General features: G+C 35.9%; 1 protein-coding gene across 1 annotated transcript; it reads right to left on the bottom strand.

Moving 5' to 3' along the window:
• Positions 1-896: 896 nt before the first annotated feature.
• On the bottom strand, positions 897-16,334 carry LOC114890124 (voltage-dependent calcium channel subunit alpha-2/delta-1-like). The gene is made up of 13 exons (XM_029213583.1): positions 16,253-16,334; positions 15,095-15,157; positions 14,308-14,411; positions 13,308-13,394; positions 10,393-10,460; positions 9,972-10,010; positions 7,913-7,984; positions 6,898-7,050; positions 6,759-6,811; positions 5,083-5,138; positions 4,550-4,679; positions 2,230-2,339; positions 897-1,102 (listed from the first exon to the last, which is right to left on the bottom strand). The coding sequence occupies exons 4-13, from the start codon at positions 13,360-13,362 to the stop codon at positions 990-992; spliced, it is 849 nt and encodes a 282-aa protein (XP_029069416.1). The 5' UTR covers positions 13,363-13,394; positions 14,308-14,411; positions 15,095-15,157; positions 16,253-16,334; the 3' UTR covers positions 897-989.
• Positions 16,335-19,276: the final 2,942 nt, after the last annotated feature.

Raw genomic sequence — 19,276 nt, 5'->3', positions numbered from 1 at the left:
TTTTTTGGAACAAATGTGGCTATGTGTATTTGAGTAAATAAGTACATGTTAGGCAAATCTGTTCTAAATAAACAACCACCTCTAGAAATGCACATTAATCGATAAATGATCTGACATGTTTTTAGAATAAACAGTTCGCCAGATGATAACGCTTTATGTTTGCAAGCCACTTTATGCAAAGAGACATGACAGATTGGAGAACTGAGAAATATTATTTTTAAAATTTTAGTTTTTTATAAGTGGTGAGAAATTTTTATATGGGCTTTATGCTTGAGAGTAAAGCTTCTTAAAAATTAAAATAATTTGAAAAAGCATAAAGCTGCTTCTATACACAGGAAGTCCAAATAGTGTTTATGAGAGAAGGACAGCTGACCTATAGGAAAAGTAGTAGTCATCTTAAATAACATACATTAAATATGCTTTGTAAAATTATACCAACTTAACCCTGTGTTATTGACCTGGCCAGGTTTCAAACAATATAAAAAGTAATACAATTAAGAGAAATAATACAAACCTAACAGGTGGCAGAATTAGAAACCATGTAAAGTACAATTACAAACTAAGGGGATGATAGTGATTTAACAGGTTTTTAAATACACCGAATGAAGACTAAACACAGAAAATGTTATAATAAAAATAACTTATATCTTCAGGATTGGAATATAAATGAAGGTGGGCAACTCATATACCATTTGTAATGTTTACTGTCAGTTACTGGTCATTAGAAAGTTTTAAAATCATCAGATTTGTGATCTTGGATTATTAGTAAATTGGTCGGCATTGTGTTTGAAAGTACAATTTCTGTGGAAAGGACAGAAGAGGCAACTGTTAAGCTTATGCTAACCATGAAAAATACTGAAATAAAAAATCTATATACCAGCAAGTATGTCATGTTAATGAGAAACACTATGGTTATGGTTAAGACATTACACTGGAGTTAAAACTACAATTTGTCTCCTTAAATTATTGTGACCATTGAGTTATATATTTTAATACAGCAAATGTTTGGTCTTACTTACCAAGGCATTGTTATCAAAGCAGACATCAGGTCCTTTTCGGTATCTGGGTTGCTTCACCATATCACAAGGATCTGGACCATCAGCTAAAGAAACTTGTTAAGGAATATGAAGTTACTTTTTATTTTTTACACAATTAAAAAAATACAATGCAACACGCTTATTTCTCAAAGCAAGCCAGAGAAACCGATGCCATTATTCTGGCCCCACACAACCAGTTCAAGTACTATGGGATTTAAAGTACTGAGCTGCCACAAATTTTCTCCTGCCTAGGGCCTGTGTGAAGAGATCAACGCTTTACACAGCATGGTCGCTGGCACAGAGGAAGTACTCAGTAAATATTTGTACAATACAAGTGGATGAAATGTGCAAATGACGTAGCATATAAGACAGGGTCATACACGTAAGACCATAAGGGAGGGCCTGGGTGCCTCCTATTTAGCAAGACAGAAATAGAAACTAATTCCTAGTAATAAACATCAGTTCCAAACATAGGTGAGGACTATTTTTTTTTCCAGAAACAGCAAAAACTACAGGCAGTCTACCGAACCTCTGCCTGCAATGCTTCAATCGTCATTTCACTGTCTTTTAGCATATTTACTACCCGAAGTCTTTTTAGCATTACTGCCATGGCAGTTCTGGCATACAACAGGATTTACCTTCTTTTTTTAAGGCTGAATAATATTCCATTGTAGGTATAGACCACATTCAACTCCATTTTTGATTACTGGCTGTTGACAGCTTTCAAGCCACAACAATCCCTTTTCCCTTCTGTCCCACACCTGGGCGAGCTGACAGGAAAGACTGAGTGTCCCCTCCTTTGGCACTGCCTGGAAGTTTGGGCCAACAAGCCCCAGGCAGCACTGGCAAAAGCCCAGCATGGTCCCCAACCACCATAAAACCCCGAGCCAGGACTTCTCCCTGCTCTCTCTAGCCAGCCATTTTCAGGGCTACTTGGGAACCTGCACTGCTCTATCCACAAAGACTCACGGTACCAGTAGGAAGCCTTTCACATCCTCTTGGTGCAGGTATAGCATCATCAGTCTTGACATCCAAATGAAATTTTGTGTGGAGGGTCCACTCTGCCTCTGTGAGGTGATCTCAGCACTCTGTGGTAGTTCTCTCTTTCTGGGCACGAACAACGTGACGAGGTTAAAAATGCACAGCTTTAAGATGGGTTTCCATTCCAAACCTCTCCAATGTCAAAGGATACAAGTCTGTTCTGCTTGTATGAGCAATCGCGTGTCACAGGGACAAGTCCCTTTGCTCTCAACCATTATGAATATTAAGTTGGTGTTCATAAGTTTTTCTACGTGGAAGATTCTGTAAAATATTTTTAAAAATCAGAAAAAATTATCATGAGAAAATAGATTTCAAAGATTTTTACACATTAAAATGAAAGAAAATAGGACCTTTGAAACAAAGCATCACCTACACGAACAGTAACACTGAATGATTTTAGAAGAGAAAGATTACCATGTTTGATTAACATGGACATGCTATCTGTCAAATGAATACTAAAAAAATTCCAACAGATGTTTTAAGTGTGACCTTTGTTTCTTAAATGATAGTCCTCAATGCAAAATAAACACCATCTAGTTGTTTCATTTTACATATTTAGGGAATTGTGGTATCTATCACTGAAAATGTGCCCAAGTTGCCTTATTTTACAGTAAAGGAAAGTAGGAGCACAAAAATGGGCTCAGCATTTCCCCAAGTCATGGCAGACTGAAGTCTGGATCAGCGCTGTTCAACCAACTTTCTGTGAAGACAGCAACGTCTTCCGCTTTAACCAGCATGGTAAACAACTGCCACATGAGGCTATTGAGCACCTGAAATGGTGACTAGCGTGACTGAGGCACAGAACTGTAATATTAATTAATGCCATTGATGATTAAAATTGCCACCTGTGGCTGGTCACTACTGAGTTGGGACAACACAGGCATAGACAGAATTATGGGCTTTGAATTCCATGCAGTGTTTATTTCCACATCTTAAGCTGCTTCTACCTTCCACAATAAAAATGTAGATCTGTCATTAAAGAGTAATTTATTTTTCAAAGAATGGGATTTTTTTTTTAACCTATTGAAGGTGGGACACAGCATAAAGTTACACAGCGCAAATGTAAGCATGATTTAACTTAATATCTTATAACGATCTTTACAGTTTAACTTAGTATTTTTTTTTTTTTTTGCGATATGCGGGCCTCTCACTGTTGTGGCCTCTCCCGCTGTGGAGCACAGGCTCTGGACGCGCAGGCTCAGCGGCCATGGCTCACGGGCCCAGCCGCTCCGCGGCACGTGGGATCTTCCCAGACCGGGGCACGAACCCGTGTCCCCTACATCGGCAGGCGGACTCTCAACCACTGCACCACCAGGGAAGCCCCTAACTTAGTCATTTTTTAAAGTACATATTGCTGTTACTGAACATCAGTCAATGAAAGCCCAAAGACTCTAAACTCTTTCTGATGTACCCATTAAACATGCCACAGTTCTGTTTCCTGAAGGTGATGTCCTGATATACTAATCTCGAAACAAGACGGTATGCTTTTTTCTGAGTACATGCCTTACTCTGCCCCTTTCCTCTTCCTCCTCCTAGGATATACAGGTTTAATAAAGTAAGTCATAAAATCATACTGACCATGTCTATTAAAAACCTGTGCTAGTTTCAGTTAACCCCCTCCTGAAAATATATATATTTTTAACTGTTACAGACTTCTTTTCCAAATCGCCTAGCAACTACCTATTCCATCCCTGTCAGCTGCTCAGATTACCTCACCTCCTCATCTTTCCTCTTCTCTCTGTTAACATTTCTTCTAGAACAAGCTGTCCTCAGCTACTGAAAACAAAGTGTCCCAACTCCGTGCCTTTCTGCTCCGTTCTCAGGGATCCTGTGACATGGATTATCCCTTTCCTTTCAAAACTTCAAAAATCTCCCATCTTGCCTTTCTCTCTCTCATTACAACAAAATTAAACCTCTCCATCTCTTCCAAAATGTTTTCAAGATGTTTTATGGGCGGTGATGACTAACATTAAGCTTGATTTTAGGAAATGATATGTTCTCCTAGTTCTTTCAGTTTCAACTCAAAGATACATTCAATTCTAAATTTAAGTGAAGACTACAAGTAAAACTTACTAGCCAAGAATATTTTTGTTAACCTGTTTAGTAAATATAATTAATTCTAATCTTATCAGAGAAAATAATCTCTGAAACTATCTTGACATTAGAAAAATTTTAATATGGATTCTTCGAGACAAAATATAATACAATCAAGTTACTCTATGCTCTGCCTAAAAGTGGGTATAATTTTTTTGATCACGTAATTATTACTGTTGAAGGGATTACAACTTATCAGAGTTAGAATTAATTTTAAAAACTTTCAGAGAAACTGAAGAGCTCTGATTATTTTCAAAGCAGTTATTCAGATCTCTCGCACTCAAAAGACAACCTCCGTTATTTTCTGTGACGATTATAAAAGTGAATACAATTTCTTAGTCAAACAGGACTAGTCCAGAAATGAAGAAACAAATTACCTGGAACAGTTTCCACAGTCTAATACACCGCTGAATGATTTACTATCGTTATCGAAGAAATACTGGGTTTGTTCGGTAATGCAGCTCTGCTTTGATAGAGAGGCTGTGAAGTCGTCATCTTCCATCTCAACTGTGGGGAAAATAAAGACCATCACCATGAGAGGACACTTCAGTCGGTCTCCCAGAGCTTTCATTTCTCACAGAGCAAAACAAATGTATGAGGGCAGGCACCTCAACTGGCTTGTTTACTCCGTGTGGCGTAGTGGCAGCCCTTAAAGATGCCCAATAACTATCAGTAGAATAAATGAATTTGAATACATTTGAGTTTGAATACAGCTGCAAAACAGAGGCCAATGTGACCTAGGAATGTTTCTAAGGCAGTAGGAAAGTTCTGACAAAGAGATTTCAGCCTACAAAAGTGTTAAATGGACGATCTCTCTCTCTCTCACACACACGCACTTTCTGAGTTTTGAACTCGGAGCATCCAAAAAGAAAATGTTAATTATTATGACAGTATCTGAGCATTTACATACCTGCCTCAAGAAGTCGTGGAAAGGTCAAACTCAAGAGAAACTGCTGTAGAATAGACCTGAATTTTAAATATGAAAAAGTATTGATATTTTCCTTCATAAAATAACAAAAACCAGAGTATTTTCGGCATGTACACAAACACGTTTTCTTTTTCATCTTTTTGGAAAAAGTTGAGAGTTTGCTAATAGAAAGTTGAGCATTTTTATATAAGTATTTCTTAAATTATGCAAGACATTGTCAATTCCATTCTGTAAAAGAAGTCATGAAGTCAGATGTGTTCAGGACCCAGTGAGGGACACATATGTGTCAAGACACCTAATACAAAATCAGAGCCAGGAGAAGTGATAACTCTAAGAGGGAGAATGTCATCATTCTGGTGCGTAGTTTTCACACTCAAGATTTTCTCCTTATTTTAGTTATTAAAGCTCTGTGGTAGGAAAAAACCCCTAAACAAAAATGACTTTGTACCGTGGGTTTACGAACTATTTACTTTACAATATAGAACATATTTGTAAATACATCATGTGGCATTCATGAAATAAAATATACATATTATATATAGGGCATATGGCATGCCCTATATATCAGTTTTACAATAAATGACAATTGAGCCAAATATTAGTAAAAACTCATCTGGAACTGAGTTTAGTTAAAACAAAAGTTGGGGGGGAGGTTGAGGAGGGGGAAGGTTCTGGCCAGAAAATAGCATAAAGACAATCAAGTATTTCACGATGACTACGAGCTTCAGAAAACCTATGTAAATTCATATACAAATGTCATTGTCAGAACAGAAAGCACTCTTTTTCACAATTTTTTAAAGAATAAATTGGATTTTTAATCTAACATCTTTGCTATTTTAATAAAATGGCATAATCGTTTAATTTTCGCTGGGAAAGCCACAACATCAAGTGAACGTTATAGATTAATATACATGGAATAAAACTTATACAATACAGTAGGGTAATGATACGAGAGAGAGAGAGAGAGGGAGGGAGGGAGGGAGGGAGGGAGAGAATGGACCCAGACACAACAGGAGGATTAGTTACTTGACTGATCAGACCCAAACAATGACAAATTTGATCTTCCAGACTTTCCACAGTGCCTCAATAAGCGGTTTAAATGTCTTCTTTTCATAGATGGCAGGATATAGGTAAGAGGGGAAGGAGGGAGGAAGGGTAGAACCAGTGAAAAGAATTAGATCCATTTCAGGAACATGATGCTTCTAAAATGATGCCAGCCTTTGTAAGAAAAGTGAAGAGGTAGAAAGATAAGTCATCATGTCATGAATTTGATGGATGAAGACATTTAACTTGCATAATGAAGGCAATAAATAGTAACTTTTTATAGATCAATATGCCTAAAATGTAAGGACTGAGTATAATATAAACAAAAACTACAAATGAAAAGAGTTTCAACAGATCCAAAGGTAAAAGAAGCCCCTGAAAAGGCTGAAGTGTGCCTGAGCATAATACTGTATTCATATAAAAAGCTGAATAACTGTAACGGTTTTACAGTGATCATTAAGAAAAAATACTTATGAATATTACCAATATGTGCTGTAGGAAATGAAAAAACAAGTTCCCATAATAATTATCTACATGTCCATCTTTCCATCACATTCTTTACTATTTCACAACAGTTTTCTCTCAATACCAATAAAACTACAATTTTGACTTACCAGGCAGCAGCAGTGGCCCACCAGCCAATGTGTAATATGTCTGCTATTGATGGCTATAAAATAGAATAAAAAAGTATTACGTTAATCTACACTGAGTGTCCCTCTGAGAGAATGGAAGGGTGAGTTGCATATTACTGACCACGTATGCTGAGCGATGCCCTGCTCCTTGCTTTGGTGCAGCTCCAGGCTCACACACTGACTGATAATCATAAGATTTATTATAAGCATAAACTGATATATTAACCAGGTGTCTCATCAAACTTGGATCAATCTCTCCAAAAAATCTTCCAATCTGGTACAGAAAAAAATAATAAAGTGTCAAATGTAAGCCAAATATTAACACCTGAACCAGTACAAACAAAAGAAATGATACAAAGAAACAGAACTAAAACTATTGAGGAGCTTGAAAACAAAAGCAAGTAATAAACCAGTATATGATACTCTGAAAGAACTCCAGTGAGATTAGGTATTCTCATTTCTGAATGGCTCCCTGTGCTATTTGGAAGGAATGGACAGTTTACTAAGCCTTAAGTCACAATCCAATAAGAGAAATGGTGAAACTAGAAAAAGAAACTTGTAGGGACTGTGCTGAACTGGAGTGAGTCCCATCTATAGGGACAACCTGTAGCTCGCCGATTCCAACCCATAAATATTGTAATTTAGGAAAACTGTCCAGTATTGAGAGATCTTTTTTGTTTGTTTTTTAAAGAGAAGCCAGATATACAGATTCAGAAATGAAATTAGTTGGCAATTAATTCTACTTTGTTTAAAATCCTGTGTAAACCAAAGAGCCTAACTTGCCAATTTCCAAATTTCAGGTTAGAATTTTCATCTGTTTCAAACCAGCTATGTATTAGGACTGCCATTATCAACTGATTAATATGTGAAAATTTTCTAAATTTCTGAGAGATCAAAAATAAAAAGTTCATATGATGTTAAAATCCTTAGCTCTATATTTTAATGGTAACCGTACCAGAAAGTAAACTCAGCTAACAAATATAAGGAAAACTAGTTTTAGGATGCATTTCTTAATGCTTTATATTTACATTAAGAACTTCAATTATCAATTTTTATAGTGGTGTGAAGGGGTTTTGTAATGTTGATCAGGGAAACACACTTTGGAAACCCTACTCCTTGCCACTTTAGGTACATACCTGGTTAGTGTAATCATCATGATTTGCCATCAAAAGAAACCCACCGTCATCTAGAATCACACAATCCATTACCTAGCAAAACAAAAATAACAGTTAATACACTTTTTTAGGAAGGTTAGGTTACATAATCATTACTCCATTATATAGATGATTATAACAATAAAAATAGGAGAAAAACTTAGATAACTGTATCTTCTCTTGAACATATATGCTCAGGAGATTCTGATGAAATAAATTAAGGGCATGCATATAGATTGCTGTCAAACCATCAAGGCTTGAAATTCCACCACGATCCGTCTAGTTAAAATAGTCAACTCAGGGACTTCCCTGGTGGTGCAGTGGTTAAGAATCACCCGCCAATGCAGGGGAAAACGGGTTTGAGCCCTGGTCCGGGAAGATCCGACATGCCGCGGAGCAACTAAGCCACAACTACTGAGCCCACACGCCGCAACTACTGAAGCCCGCACACGTAGAGCCTGTGTTCCGCAACAAGAGAAGCCACTGCACCACAATGAAGAGTAGCCCCTGCTTGCTGCAACTAAAGAAAGCCCGCGTGCAGCAATGAAGACCCAACGTAGACCAAAAAAAAAAAAAGTCAACTCAGTCTGAACGAAAACATAAGAACAAATTAGAAGTAATCTTTTCACCACCCCACTGTCATCTAAATGAACCAGGAAATTGGATAAACCAAAACATTTAATAATGTACAATTATTATTTTAAACACATACTTAAGATTTTGACAAGAAAGACATTAAGAAAAATCCATTTGGGGCAATATTCATCACACGCTTAAAAATAAAGAGCAGCAGCATGAGGTTATTTCTAACTATTTTATACTAAAAATATTTGATTGGATAATCTCAGATGTAAAAGCAGGAAACAAGGCAAAAAAAATGCCTCTGACAGAGGAAAAATAATCATATATCCTAAAGTATTCCCATCCAGTTTAAATTATGTTTAAATGCATGAATCAATTTAATAATTTTTATTGTATAAAATCACAAAAACATTGTTTTCAGATTTGGGGACGTAATGCACTCTATTTTTCTAACATGAAAGGAGCTTGCTAAAACCTTTGCTCTAAAAACAGCTGATACATAGTATATGTAAAATGAATGTTACAACAATAATTAAAATTACTGGCTTATGATTTCACAAGACTAGGAGTGAATAAAATGATATGAAACCCCTGCTTCCTTTGGAAATATATAGACATACATAAGAGGACTGAAAGAAAATAGTGGAATTTGTCATTCTTATTCATTATATGAATAATTTATCTAGTACCATTCTTTTTTTTTTTTTTTTTTTTTTTTTTTTGCGGTACGCAGGCCTCTCACTGTTGTGGCCTCTCCCGTTGCGGAGCACAGGCTCCCGAAGCGCAGGCTCAGCGGCCGTGGCTCACGGGCCCGGCCCAGCCGCTCCGCGGCATGTGGGATCTTCCCAGACCGGGGCACGAACCCGTGTCCCCTGCATCAGTAGGCGGACTCTCAACCACTGTGCCACCAGGGAAGCCCTCTCGTACCATTCTTACAGCATCTTACAGCTTGGAACAAAGCAAGTTGACATTTGCTTTTTCAATTTCTCAAACAGAAATGGAAGTAACAGAAGACAATGTAAAATCCAATCCAGGCAAGTAAAACTATGTAATACCAAGGTTTAGTTAAAAAACCTTTCTCACCACTATAAACACAGTGTGAAAAATTCAGATAAAGTGCAAAAGATGAGGGAAGATTGCACTGATAACCAATAAATATGCTTCAGTTTAGAAACTCTGGTCAGAAAGTACAAAAGAATCTAACACAATTGAGACTGAAGCGAATACAGTCTATGTTGATATGGCTTTTTAATGAATATTTAAAAATGCTTCTAATGTTTAAGGTTAGGAATTAAAAGCATATAATTCAAATTCTTATCTATGAATTAGTTCACAATCCCATACAATATTTTTTTAGCATTTGACTAAACCTTCCTGCATCTTTCTTTATCATTAGAGTCTTAGGAAGAGTAACACAAAAAATTGTACTTAAAAATTCCCTTTTAAAGAGTTTTCTTACATCACTGTTTCTTTTACAGTCACAAACTGGACCAGCACACTGAAAGACAGAAATACAGTTATCACCTCATATTATCTTTCTAGTTGGATTTTAATTATATCATTTTAATTATTACCATATTGTAATTAGAAATTTTATAACAATTAGTATAAAAGATTAAACAATAGTCTAGTCAATAGCTTTATCTTTACAAATTAGAAAATATCAGCCAATAAATATTTAAGCTAACATTTTAAATTATAATACTGAAATATTTTCCTATTATTTATTAGTTGACTAAACAAAAAATTCTTTGAAAAAATGGTAATTCATAATTCTGCTTCAATGTAGTAGCATCGAAAATTTATTTTGTCACTGTATAAGACTTTGCTTTCTAAGATCAGTAAATGTAGCCTAAGAATTTTTTAAAAAGTTATCTTACCGGATCCCTGATTGATGTTTTGGTGAAATTCTCTATCCAGGAATTTATATCAATTTTAATTCCAACAACTGAAACAATCATGTAAAGAAAAATTGACACATACATTTAAAAAATGTAGCTATAATTCTCATTTATCTTTCCTCTCACATTTAAAAATTCCTGAGCAGGCAAATGTAAGTTTCTTAAGATAAAAAAACAAATCTGTTTAATTGCAGATATACATTGAAAAGCTGATTCAAATTCATTTAAAAGGTGGCAAATTTAATTAGCTACAATATAATTTCTAGGGTATGATAATTTAATTTATATTCAATTTAATGCTATTTTATAATGTTTATTACAGACATATATTTCTTGGGGTTTTCAATAAAAAGTAATGCTAATAGCTCTTAAAGTGTTATATAAACTTCGTTTATACACACATTTATTTACTATAACCTGGTTAATTAACTAATAAAGGAGGCTTAAAAAAAGGAGTGTCAGGAATAGCTTTATAAATATGAGGTCATTCAAGGTGGTGGGTTTTAAGAGGCTTCCCTAACCTGACCAGTGCATGCAGTAGGTGCTTAAGAAATGTTTGCTGAGAATATACAATGGAGAAAAGACAGTCTCTTCAATAAGTGGTGCTGGGAAAACTGGACAGCTACATGTAAAAGAATGAAATTAGAACACTCCCTAACAAACACCATACACAAAAATAAACTCAAAATGGATTAAAGGGCTAAATGTAAGGCCAGACACTATCAAACTCTTAGAGGAAAACATAGGCAGAACACCCTATGACATAAATCACAGCAAGATCCTTTTTGACCCACCTCCTAGAGAAAGGGAAATAAAAACAAAAATAAACAAATGGGACCTAATGAAACTTAAAAGCTTTTGCACAGCAAAGGAAACCATAAACAAGATGAAAAGACAACCCTCAGAATGGGAGAAAATATTTGCAAACGAAGCAACTGACAAAGGATTAATCTCCAAAATATACAAGCAGCACATGCAGCTCAGTATCAAAAAAAACAAACAACCCAGTCCAAAAATGGGCAGAAGACCTAAACAGACATTTCTCCAAAGAAGATAATACAGATTGCCAACAAACACATGAAAGGGTGCTCAACATCACTAATCATTACAGAAATGCAAATCAAAACGACATGAGGTATATCACCTCACACTGGTCAGAATGGCCATCATCAAAAAATCTAGAAACAATAAATGCTGGAGAGGGTGTGGAGAAAAGGGAACCCTCTTGCACTGTTGGTGGGAATGTAAATTGATACAGCCACTATGGAGAACAGTATGGAAGTTCCTTAAGAAACTAAAAATAGAACTACCACACGACCCAGCAATCCCACTACTGGGCATATACCCTGAGAAAACCATAATTCAAAAAGAGTCATGTACCACAATGCTCACTGCAGCTCTATTTACAATAGCCAGGACATGGAAACAACCTATGTGTCCACAGACAGATGAATGGATAAAGAAGATGTGGCACATATATACAATGGAATATTACTCAGCCATAAAAAGGAACGAAATTGAGTTATTTGGAGTGAGGTGGATGGACCTAGAGACTGTCATACAGAGTGAAGTAAGTCAGAAAGAGAAAAACAAATACCATATGCTAACACATATATATGGAATCTAAAAAAAAATTAAAAAGGTTCTGAAGAACCTAGGGGCAGGACAGGAATAAAGATGCAGATGTAGAGACTGGACTTGAGGACATGGGGAGGGGGAAGGGTAAGCTGGGACGAAGTGAGAGAGCGGCATGGATGTATATATACTACCAAATGTAAAATAGCTAGTGGGAAGCCACCGCATAGCACAGGGAGATCAGCTTGGTGCTTTGTGACCACCTAGAGGGGTGGGAAAAGGAGGGTGGGAGGGAGACGCAAAAGGGAGGAGACATGGGGATATATGTACATGTATAGCTGATTCACTTTGTTATACAGCAGAAACTAACACATCATTGTAAAGCATTATACTCCGATAAAGATGTTAAAAAAATTTAAAAAACACAAAAGAAGAAATGCTTGCTGAAGTGTGGATAAATGAGTGGATGAGTAGGTAGGTGAGTAGGTGGCACGTGAATGAGTGAAGGAGAGAATACGATTGAATGAGTAAATGAGCAATTGAGAGAATGAAGGAAGGAGTGAATGAGTTGCTGAGTGAATAATGGAGTGAATGTATGCAGTTCAACCACTGGGGGGTGAAATTGCCCTCAAGAGCAGACAGGAGTTTATCTACCTTCTCAATCTGGCCTATTTTTTCTAAAATTCAAACAATACTGAATTATACTTTTTTTTTTTTTAACTTTTACTGCATCTGTTCATTCCAGCCCACTTCTAATTCCCACTGATGCTTAGTTTTATGAACTTTTTCATTTGCTTGATTTCTTTTACCAAAAGACTCATTATTCTATATATTTTATTGTAAGGTTTTTAAAAAATAGATCCCTACCTAATTCTTTTTAACAGATACATAGTATAGATATGCCACAATTTATCTTTTCCCCCAATGATGGAAACTTAACTTTTCATGTTTAAATTATTACAAATATTCACATCCTTGCCCATATCTACTTTTGTATATTTGAAATACTTTATAGGATAGACTTCTGAGTGGAATTGCTGGATCAATCCAGCAATTAGAATTTTGATATACAACACGAAACTGACTCCCTAAATTTATGTCAAGAGTGTTTAAACATACACACTTCTTTGAAAACTCAACTCTTATTTTATCCCCAATCTCATATGTAACTAATTGTGTTTCATTTTATTTTTCAAATTTGACTTTATTTTCGTTGAAGCTTTCTGATAGCCTTCCTGATAATCAGTGCCAGTTGATAATATAAACAGTAGGTCACATTTAATTTTGGTTGTGTGTATGTGTACAATATATGTGCTTACCTGCAGGTTTAAGAAGTTTTCCTTGGATGTATATTTCTACAGCTTTGCTTACCATAATGCCTGATTCATAAGCACCAGGTCCACTTTCTAAAAAAAAAAAAAAAAAAAAAAAAAAAAAGGAAAAATAGACCTATCTAGATAAATCAAATAATATTACATTTCTTTTAATAGGTACAGGTGGATACTGTTTTACTTAAATGTTCTAGCATAAATATGTTATCAAGAAGTGGTCTCCTCTTCCCTTTCCTTCCATTTTATAGCAGGCTAATTAGAGTGTCCAGGAATTGGTTTGCATGAAGTGACTTTGGAATGAGAATTACTCAGCTTGGCTGCATCACTCTCACAATAAAGGATGCACACCAAATCCCTGCTTTGACACTTACTACAATATTGGGGAGGCTGCTGAAGTAAAGCAGAAAGATTGACCTTAGATTCACAAAACTGCTGTAAAACTGTAAAAGATACATATTCCTGGAAAAACTGAAATTCTCTGAACTTCAGTTTCCCCATTTGTGAAAATGGTGATGGTAGAACCAACCCCCAGAAAGGATGAAGGATTAAATTAGAAAGTTTTAGGGAAAGAACCCAGTAAAGTATTTTAAAATATAGGCTATTAGTAATTTTTATAAATGTTATGCAACTAATACCGATTGAAGAGCAAACTGATTAATTACATTTTTAAAATTCATTAAACATTCTTAAATATATTTGCAGTTTGTGAAATGAGGGATGATCTATATGTGTTTCAATGTATTATGCATGCCTGTAGATATGCTGTCTTTACATTACTGGGTGGCTGATTTCTTGTAGATGCATTTTACTTCCTCAACTAAATGGATGCTTCTGTCCTTCCAATGTCGTGCACATGGTATATGCTTAATGATGACTATTCTGAGCAAATAATATAAAATATATTGTTTGTGTGGGGGGAAGCAGGTAGTAGCAATAATTTATTTTTAAAAAAGGAATTGAGATGGCTGAATTCTAAAGCAATACTTACTGTTAAAGTACGGAGCAGTGAAAACATAGTTATCGTTATCAAGACTTCTTTTATAAAAACTGTCCTCATATGTTTCTGGGTTTTCTTGCCAATTTTCTCCAGCCCTAAGGAGGAAATGGGTCATCATTTTTATTCTTTAATCTACTCAATAACTTACTTTTCCCTTTGTGGACACCACTAAACTTTACAGATATGTCTGTATCTCAGGTATGTCTAAGGAAGTTAGTGGTAATTGATGGTGTAAATGACATTCACTACTAAGCAACAGATCTGCTTAGAATTAAACTAAGGAGCAGAAAAAGCTGACGTCTAGTTTTACTCTGCCATTTACTAGCCAGCTTATTATAGACAAGTCAGTTAATAGGTCAATTAATATTAATGAGCCTACACAGCCCACTTTATGGACTCTTCTGAAGATAAACACAGATAAAATCCATAGAACAGTGAAAAAAATGAAGTGCTATGCAAACATTGCCAATTGACATATATGTAATAACCATTATGTTCATTTAACCAGGTTAGCTTATGTCTATGAAGAGAGAAATCTCTCTGATAACCTCTTCAATGTTGTAATATATATGACAAGCAAAAACATCATTGAAGAATTATAATAGCATTTTTGAAAGAAATGGAGTATTTTAATAATTAAGTACTTCAGGTGAATTCCAATTTAACTACTAATAATGATCAGTTTCTCTGAAGAATGGCTTCCTTATACAGTAAGGTACAGATCCTTGGAGTAGTCCTTTGTAATCTAGTAATTTTTACAGATGCTATTTGAACTTACTCTTTGGGATAAACTCTGGTAATCCCACCATCAGTCACAACAAACCGTGCTTTCACTCCCTTGCTGGAACAGAAGACAAAAGAAGGAAATTTCATTCAACTTATTCTTTGTAAGGTGTTAGTTTAGGTGTTGGTGGTACAAAGAGAAACAGAATGAGTTCCTGAGATGAAGGAAGCCGAAGTAAATGTATCAATAGATGTAAACTATGTTTTAATAAAACATAGTTTTTAGATATTTCTTAAAATATCTAAGAAATAGTTAAAGGGAGGATGCTTAAGGAAGACATTTCATAAGAAATAATGAGATAGCTGCATGCTGAAGATGGAATGGGAGTTAACACAGATGACAGGAAGACATCACATGTAAAGAAAAGAGTACATGTAAGGGAAAGCTAGTGAAGAGTGGTAGTATTTGGTGTAATAAAAGCATAAGGCGTGAGGTGAGAAACAACAGGAGGAAAAGTTGCAAGTATAAGCTTCTGAAGAATGGTCAGCTCATGAGTGATCGTGAAATCCACGCTGGAGAGGCTGCTTCACCTTCACCCTGAAGTTAGGGCTCCGTTTTAAAAGTGAGACTCTGGAAAGTATGAGTTACATGGAGAACAGCCTGGGGCCTGTGGGCAGAGGAATTGGAAGCCCTAAAGGCGGAGACATCAGCTGCTGTGATTTCTTAGATATGGAAAACAATTAGAACCCTGAGTATGAGGCAGAGAGGAAAACATTTTTAGAAACAATATTTAGCACTTGGTGGTTGATTGGAAATGGGGCGGAGAAGAGACTGGAAACGAGAACCATCGTCAGATTTCTCCCTGTCTTGACTGCCTGTAGGGCAGGGCTATTAGAAAGCTAACTGAACATTCACTAGAAGCCCTAGTTTACCACCAACACTGAGACACACGCAAGCACACCTATTTAATTTGATCATTCACACTGTAGCATATACATGCGTAAAGCTGAGTAATGGTAGATGTTAGTCCTGACACACACCCACAACTGAAAATTCAAGTTGTCAACAACTGCAAAATGGTTTTCCTGGGAAACGGTTATTAAAGATAAATAATAAACTTTAAATTTGAGACTTATTTTCCAAAAATTTCCCAGAGAGAAGCTAAACTGAAATACAGAATATATATCTTTTATTAATAAGACAAACACTTACATGTTTTTCTGCTTACTCCAGTAATTCTGGACAAGTTCATTTGTAAAGCCGGCATCCAGCAAGACTCTATTAATCAAGTCCGTATTGCCTAACAGAGAAGGAAAGCCTCAATTACACCCATATAGTTTAATTAGGATAGTAATGAAACAAACATTTTCTATTTCCAGAAGCAATTTAGAGTGGATATTTCTATGAATTTAAAAATGTAACCTTATTAATTTTCTACATTTTTTATATTGTTCCTCTTCCAGTTTTCAGGATATGGACAAAATTAGAAGTGGAAAAACCAATTCTAAATTAGGCAAATTATTTTATAAATGCTATCAAAAAGATAAGGATTCCAAAGTATCATAATTTCACTGACGATTTTATGCCTAAATATAAAACTACATAATACATATAGGGTTTTCTTTGTTTTTTTGTTTTCTGTTTTGGGGCCAAGGAACAGAATAACTTATCACAGACCAGCACTGCTCCAAGACCGGCTTTTGGAATCTGCTGGTACTGATGAAAGAGCACAGGCTTCAGGCTGTCACTTCTGGAGTAACTGAAGAGAGTATTAGCCCAGGTTTGAAGGTAATGGAGGGAAGAGATGACGAGGACCAAGGGTCAATGAATACACTCTCTTAAACAAAAAATGTTGCCTTCTTCCCTTTCTCTTGGCTTCTCTGCTCTAAGCCCATAAAGCTCTGAAATAACCTACAAGTACCGACTGAAACTTCACACTTCTTATTTCATTTTATTCAGATATGGAATATATGGTCTTAGTTAATATTGTATTACCACAAGAGTTGGGGGTGGCATAGGCTAGAAAACATTTTAGTTCCTTTTAATTACTTTACCTCAATGTATCTTTCACTCAAGATTAAAGGATCAATTTAATCCATATTTTAGACTTCATTTCAATTCATTCTAGGAACTTTTATTACATTGTTTTAGAAACAATCACTATAAAAAATAATCCTTTTGGAAAGTGAGTGATATATTTTAATTCTTAAATCCTTTTAATTCTTAAATCCTTTTAGGTAAAACAAAAGAGACCATTGTTTTAATCTGTAATATAAATCAATGCTGCAAGTAATTTCATAGTTTGATTCATATTTTCATTATGCTCTAAGCCTAAAATCAATCTTGAAATCTGTCTCCTGCAGCTGGTTACACGCAATAGATTATTAGTATTAAGCTTTACCATTTTATACATTTACACTTTTCATTTTTACTTTAATTCAAAAATAAAGAAGAATATGAAGAAGACAACCACCCTACAGCATTCACATTTAGGTAGTTTAATAAATTAACTTAAACAATAGATGAGAATTGTAATTTTACTGATGGATTAAGTACTTTTATAAAGCAAAGTTAAACTTGTACCTCTTTAAAAAAAAACCATTTAGGACAGTTACATTTCAATCACTGATATCTACTTTTAGAGTTGGTTTTACAGATTATTGATAACATGAGGTAAAGTATGAGAAAAATCTATAACACTGTCACAGGAAAATAGAAATTATTTCATAGCTATTAACTCTTATAATAAAACATCTAGTAAATTCTCAATTTTTTATATAATCATCTCAAACATTTCCCACAGAATTATAGGGGAGGCAGAAAAAAGTTAATTGAAATGAAGGAGGAGACTGAAGAACATAAATAACACTATGGATATTAGCGCTATTTTACTAAAAGTATTTTCTTTAAACACTTGTACTTCTCTGAGACGAGACATCCAATTAAAGGAGTATTCAATAATCTTATTACTTCAGTTCTCTCTTGGAAATAAATAATAACATTGTAAAGGTTCTGCTCAGAACGAGCTCACACTGAGCAGAAAGTTTTGAAATCACGTGTGTTCAGGCATGATCAATGCAGACTTCACCCACCCATGACAGGCTTCCAGAGTGGCTCTTTCGAGCAACCGGCTAACTCGTCTTAGAGGTGCTCAGTAGTAATTTCTTATGAGATAAATATAAGTTTGAGAGACAGCTTTAAGAAGGGATTTTCTTTTTTTATAACTGAGGAAATGCTTTATTTAACCCTTCCTGATAGCAGGAGAAATAACTTTTAAGAAGAAAAGAAAAAGAGAGAAGAAGGACGAGGGAGAGCAGAAGGGAGAAGATGGAGGAAGGAGAAAGAGAACAAACAAGTCATTTATGTGTACTTTTATCTTCAAGTTATATTTACTAAGGTAATTTTTGCCAGGCAGTTGTTTTTCTCTCTTACTTCCTAAGTATACTGCCTTTTCTCCTGATTGTACTTTTTAATAAATAGGGTAATTTTAGGAAGAAAAAACAGTTAAGATTTTTAAATGTTTTAAGAGCCCAGAATCCACAAATCTTTATGAGGTTTCAGAGTATAAATGATGCAAATTTCTCTGAAAGACAAATAAAATTGTTAAAAACTAACTACTAAAATTTAGCCATTCTAACTTGATTTACTTCATAAAATGGTAAATTATAGATGCATATTTTTAAGATTAACGTTAACTGTGATCAAGATAAAACCCCAGGACGAGGGGAAGATGGCGTTAAGAGTAAGTCGAGGAGATCACCTTCCTCCCCACAGATACACCAGAAATACATCTACACGTGGAACAACTCCTACAGAACACCTACTGAACGCTGGCAGAAGACCTCAGACCTCCCAAAAGGCAAGAAACTCCCCATGTACCTGGGTAGGGCAAAAGAAAAAAGAATAAACAGAGACAAAAGGATAGCGACGGGACCTGCACCAGTGGGAGGGAGCCGTGAAGGAGGAAAGGCTTCCACACACTAGGAGCCCCTTCACGGGCGGAGACTGCGGGTGGCGGAGGGGGAAGCTTCGGAGCTGCGGAGGAGAGCGCAGCAACAGGGGTGCGGAGGGCAAAGCCGAGAGATTCGCGCACAGAGGATCGGTGCCGACCGGCACTCGCCAGCCCGAGAGGCTTGTCTGCTCACCTGCCGGGGCAGGCGGGGCTGGGAGCTGAGGCTTGGGCTTCTGTTGGAGCGCAGGGAGAGGACTGGCGGCGTGAACACAGCCTGAAGGGGG

This window comes from Monodon monoceros, unplaced genomic scaffold (assembly GCF_005190385.1).
Source record: "Monodon monoceros isolate NGI ecotype Baffin Bay Population unplaced genomic scaffold, NGI_Narwhal_1 Contig5266_ctg1, whole genome shotgun sequence".
Lineage (NCBI taxonomy): Eukaryota > Metazoa > Chordata > Mammalia > Artiodactyla > Monodontidae > Monodon > Monodon monoceros.
This window is presented reverse-complemented; position numbering and strand designations above follow the sequence as displayed.

Coding starts and splice junctions, on each gene's coding strand:
- LOC114890124 (XM_029213583.1), bottom strand. CDS start 13,362: ATGGTAAGCAAAGCTGTAGAAATATACATCCAAGGAAAACTTCTTAAA. Junction 7,985..9,971: donor ACTGTAAAAGAAACAGTGAT/GTAAGAAAACTC, acceptor TTGTTTTGCTAG/GTAATGGATTGTGTGATTCT. Junction 6,812..6,897: donor GGCATCGCTCAGCATACGTG/GTCAGTAATATG, acceptor TCTATTTTATAG/CCATCAATAGCAGACATATT.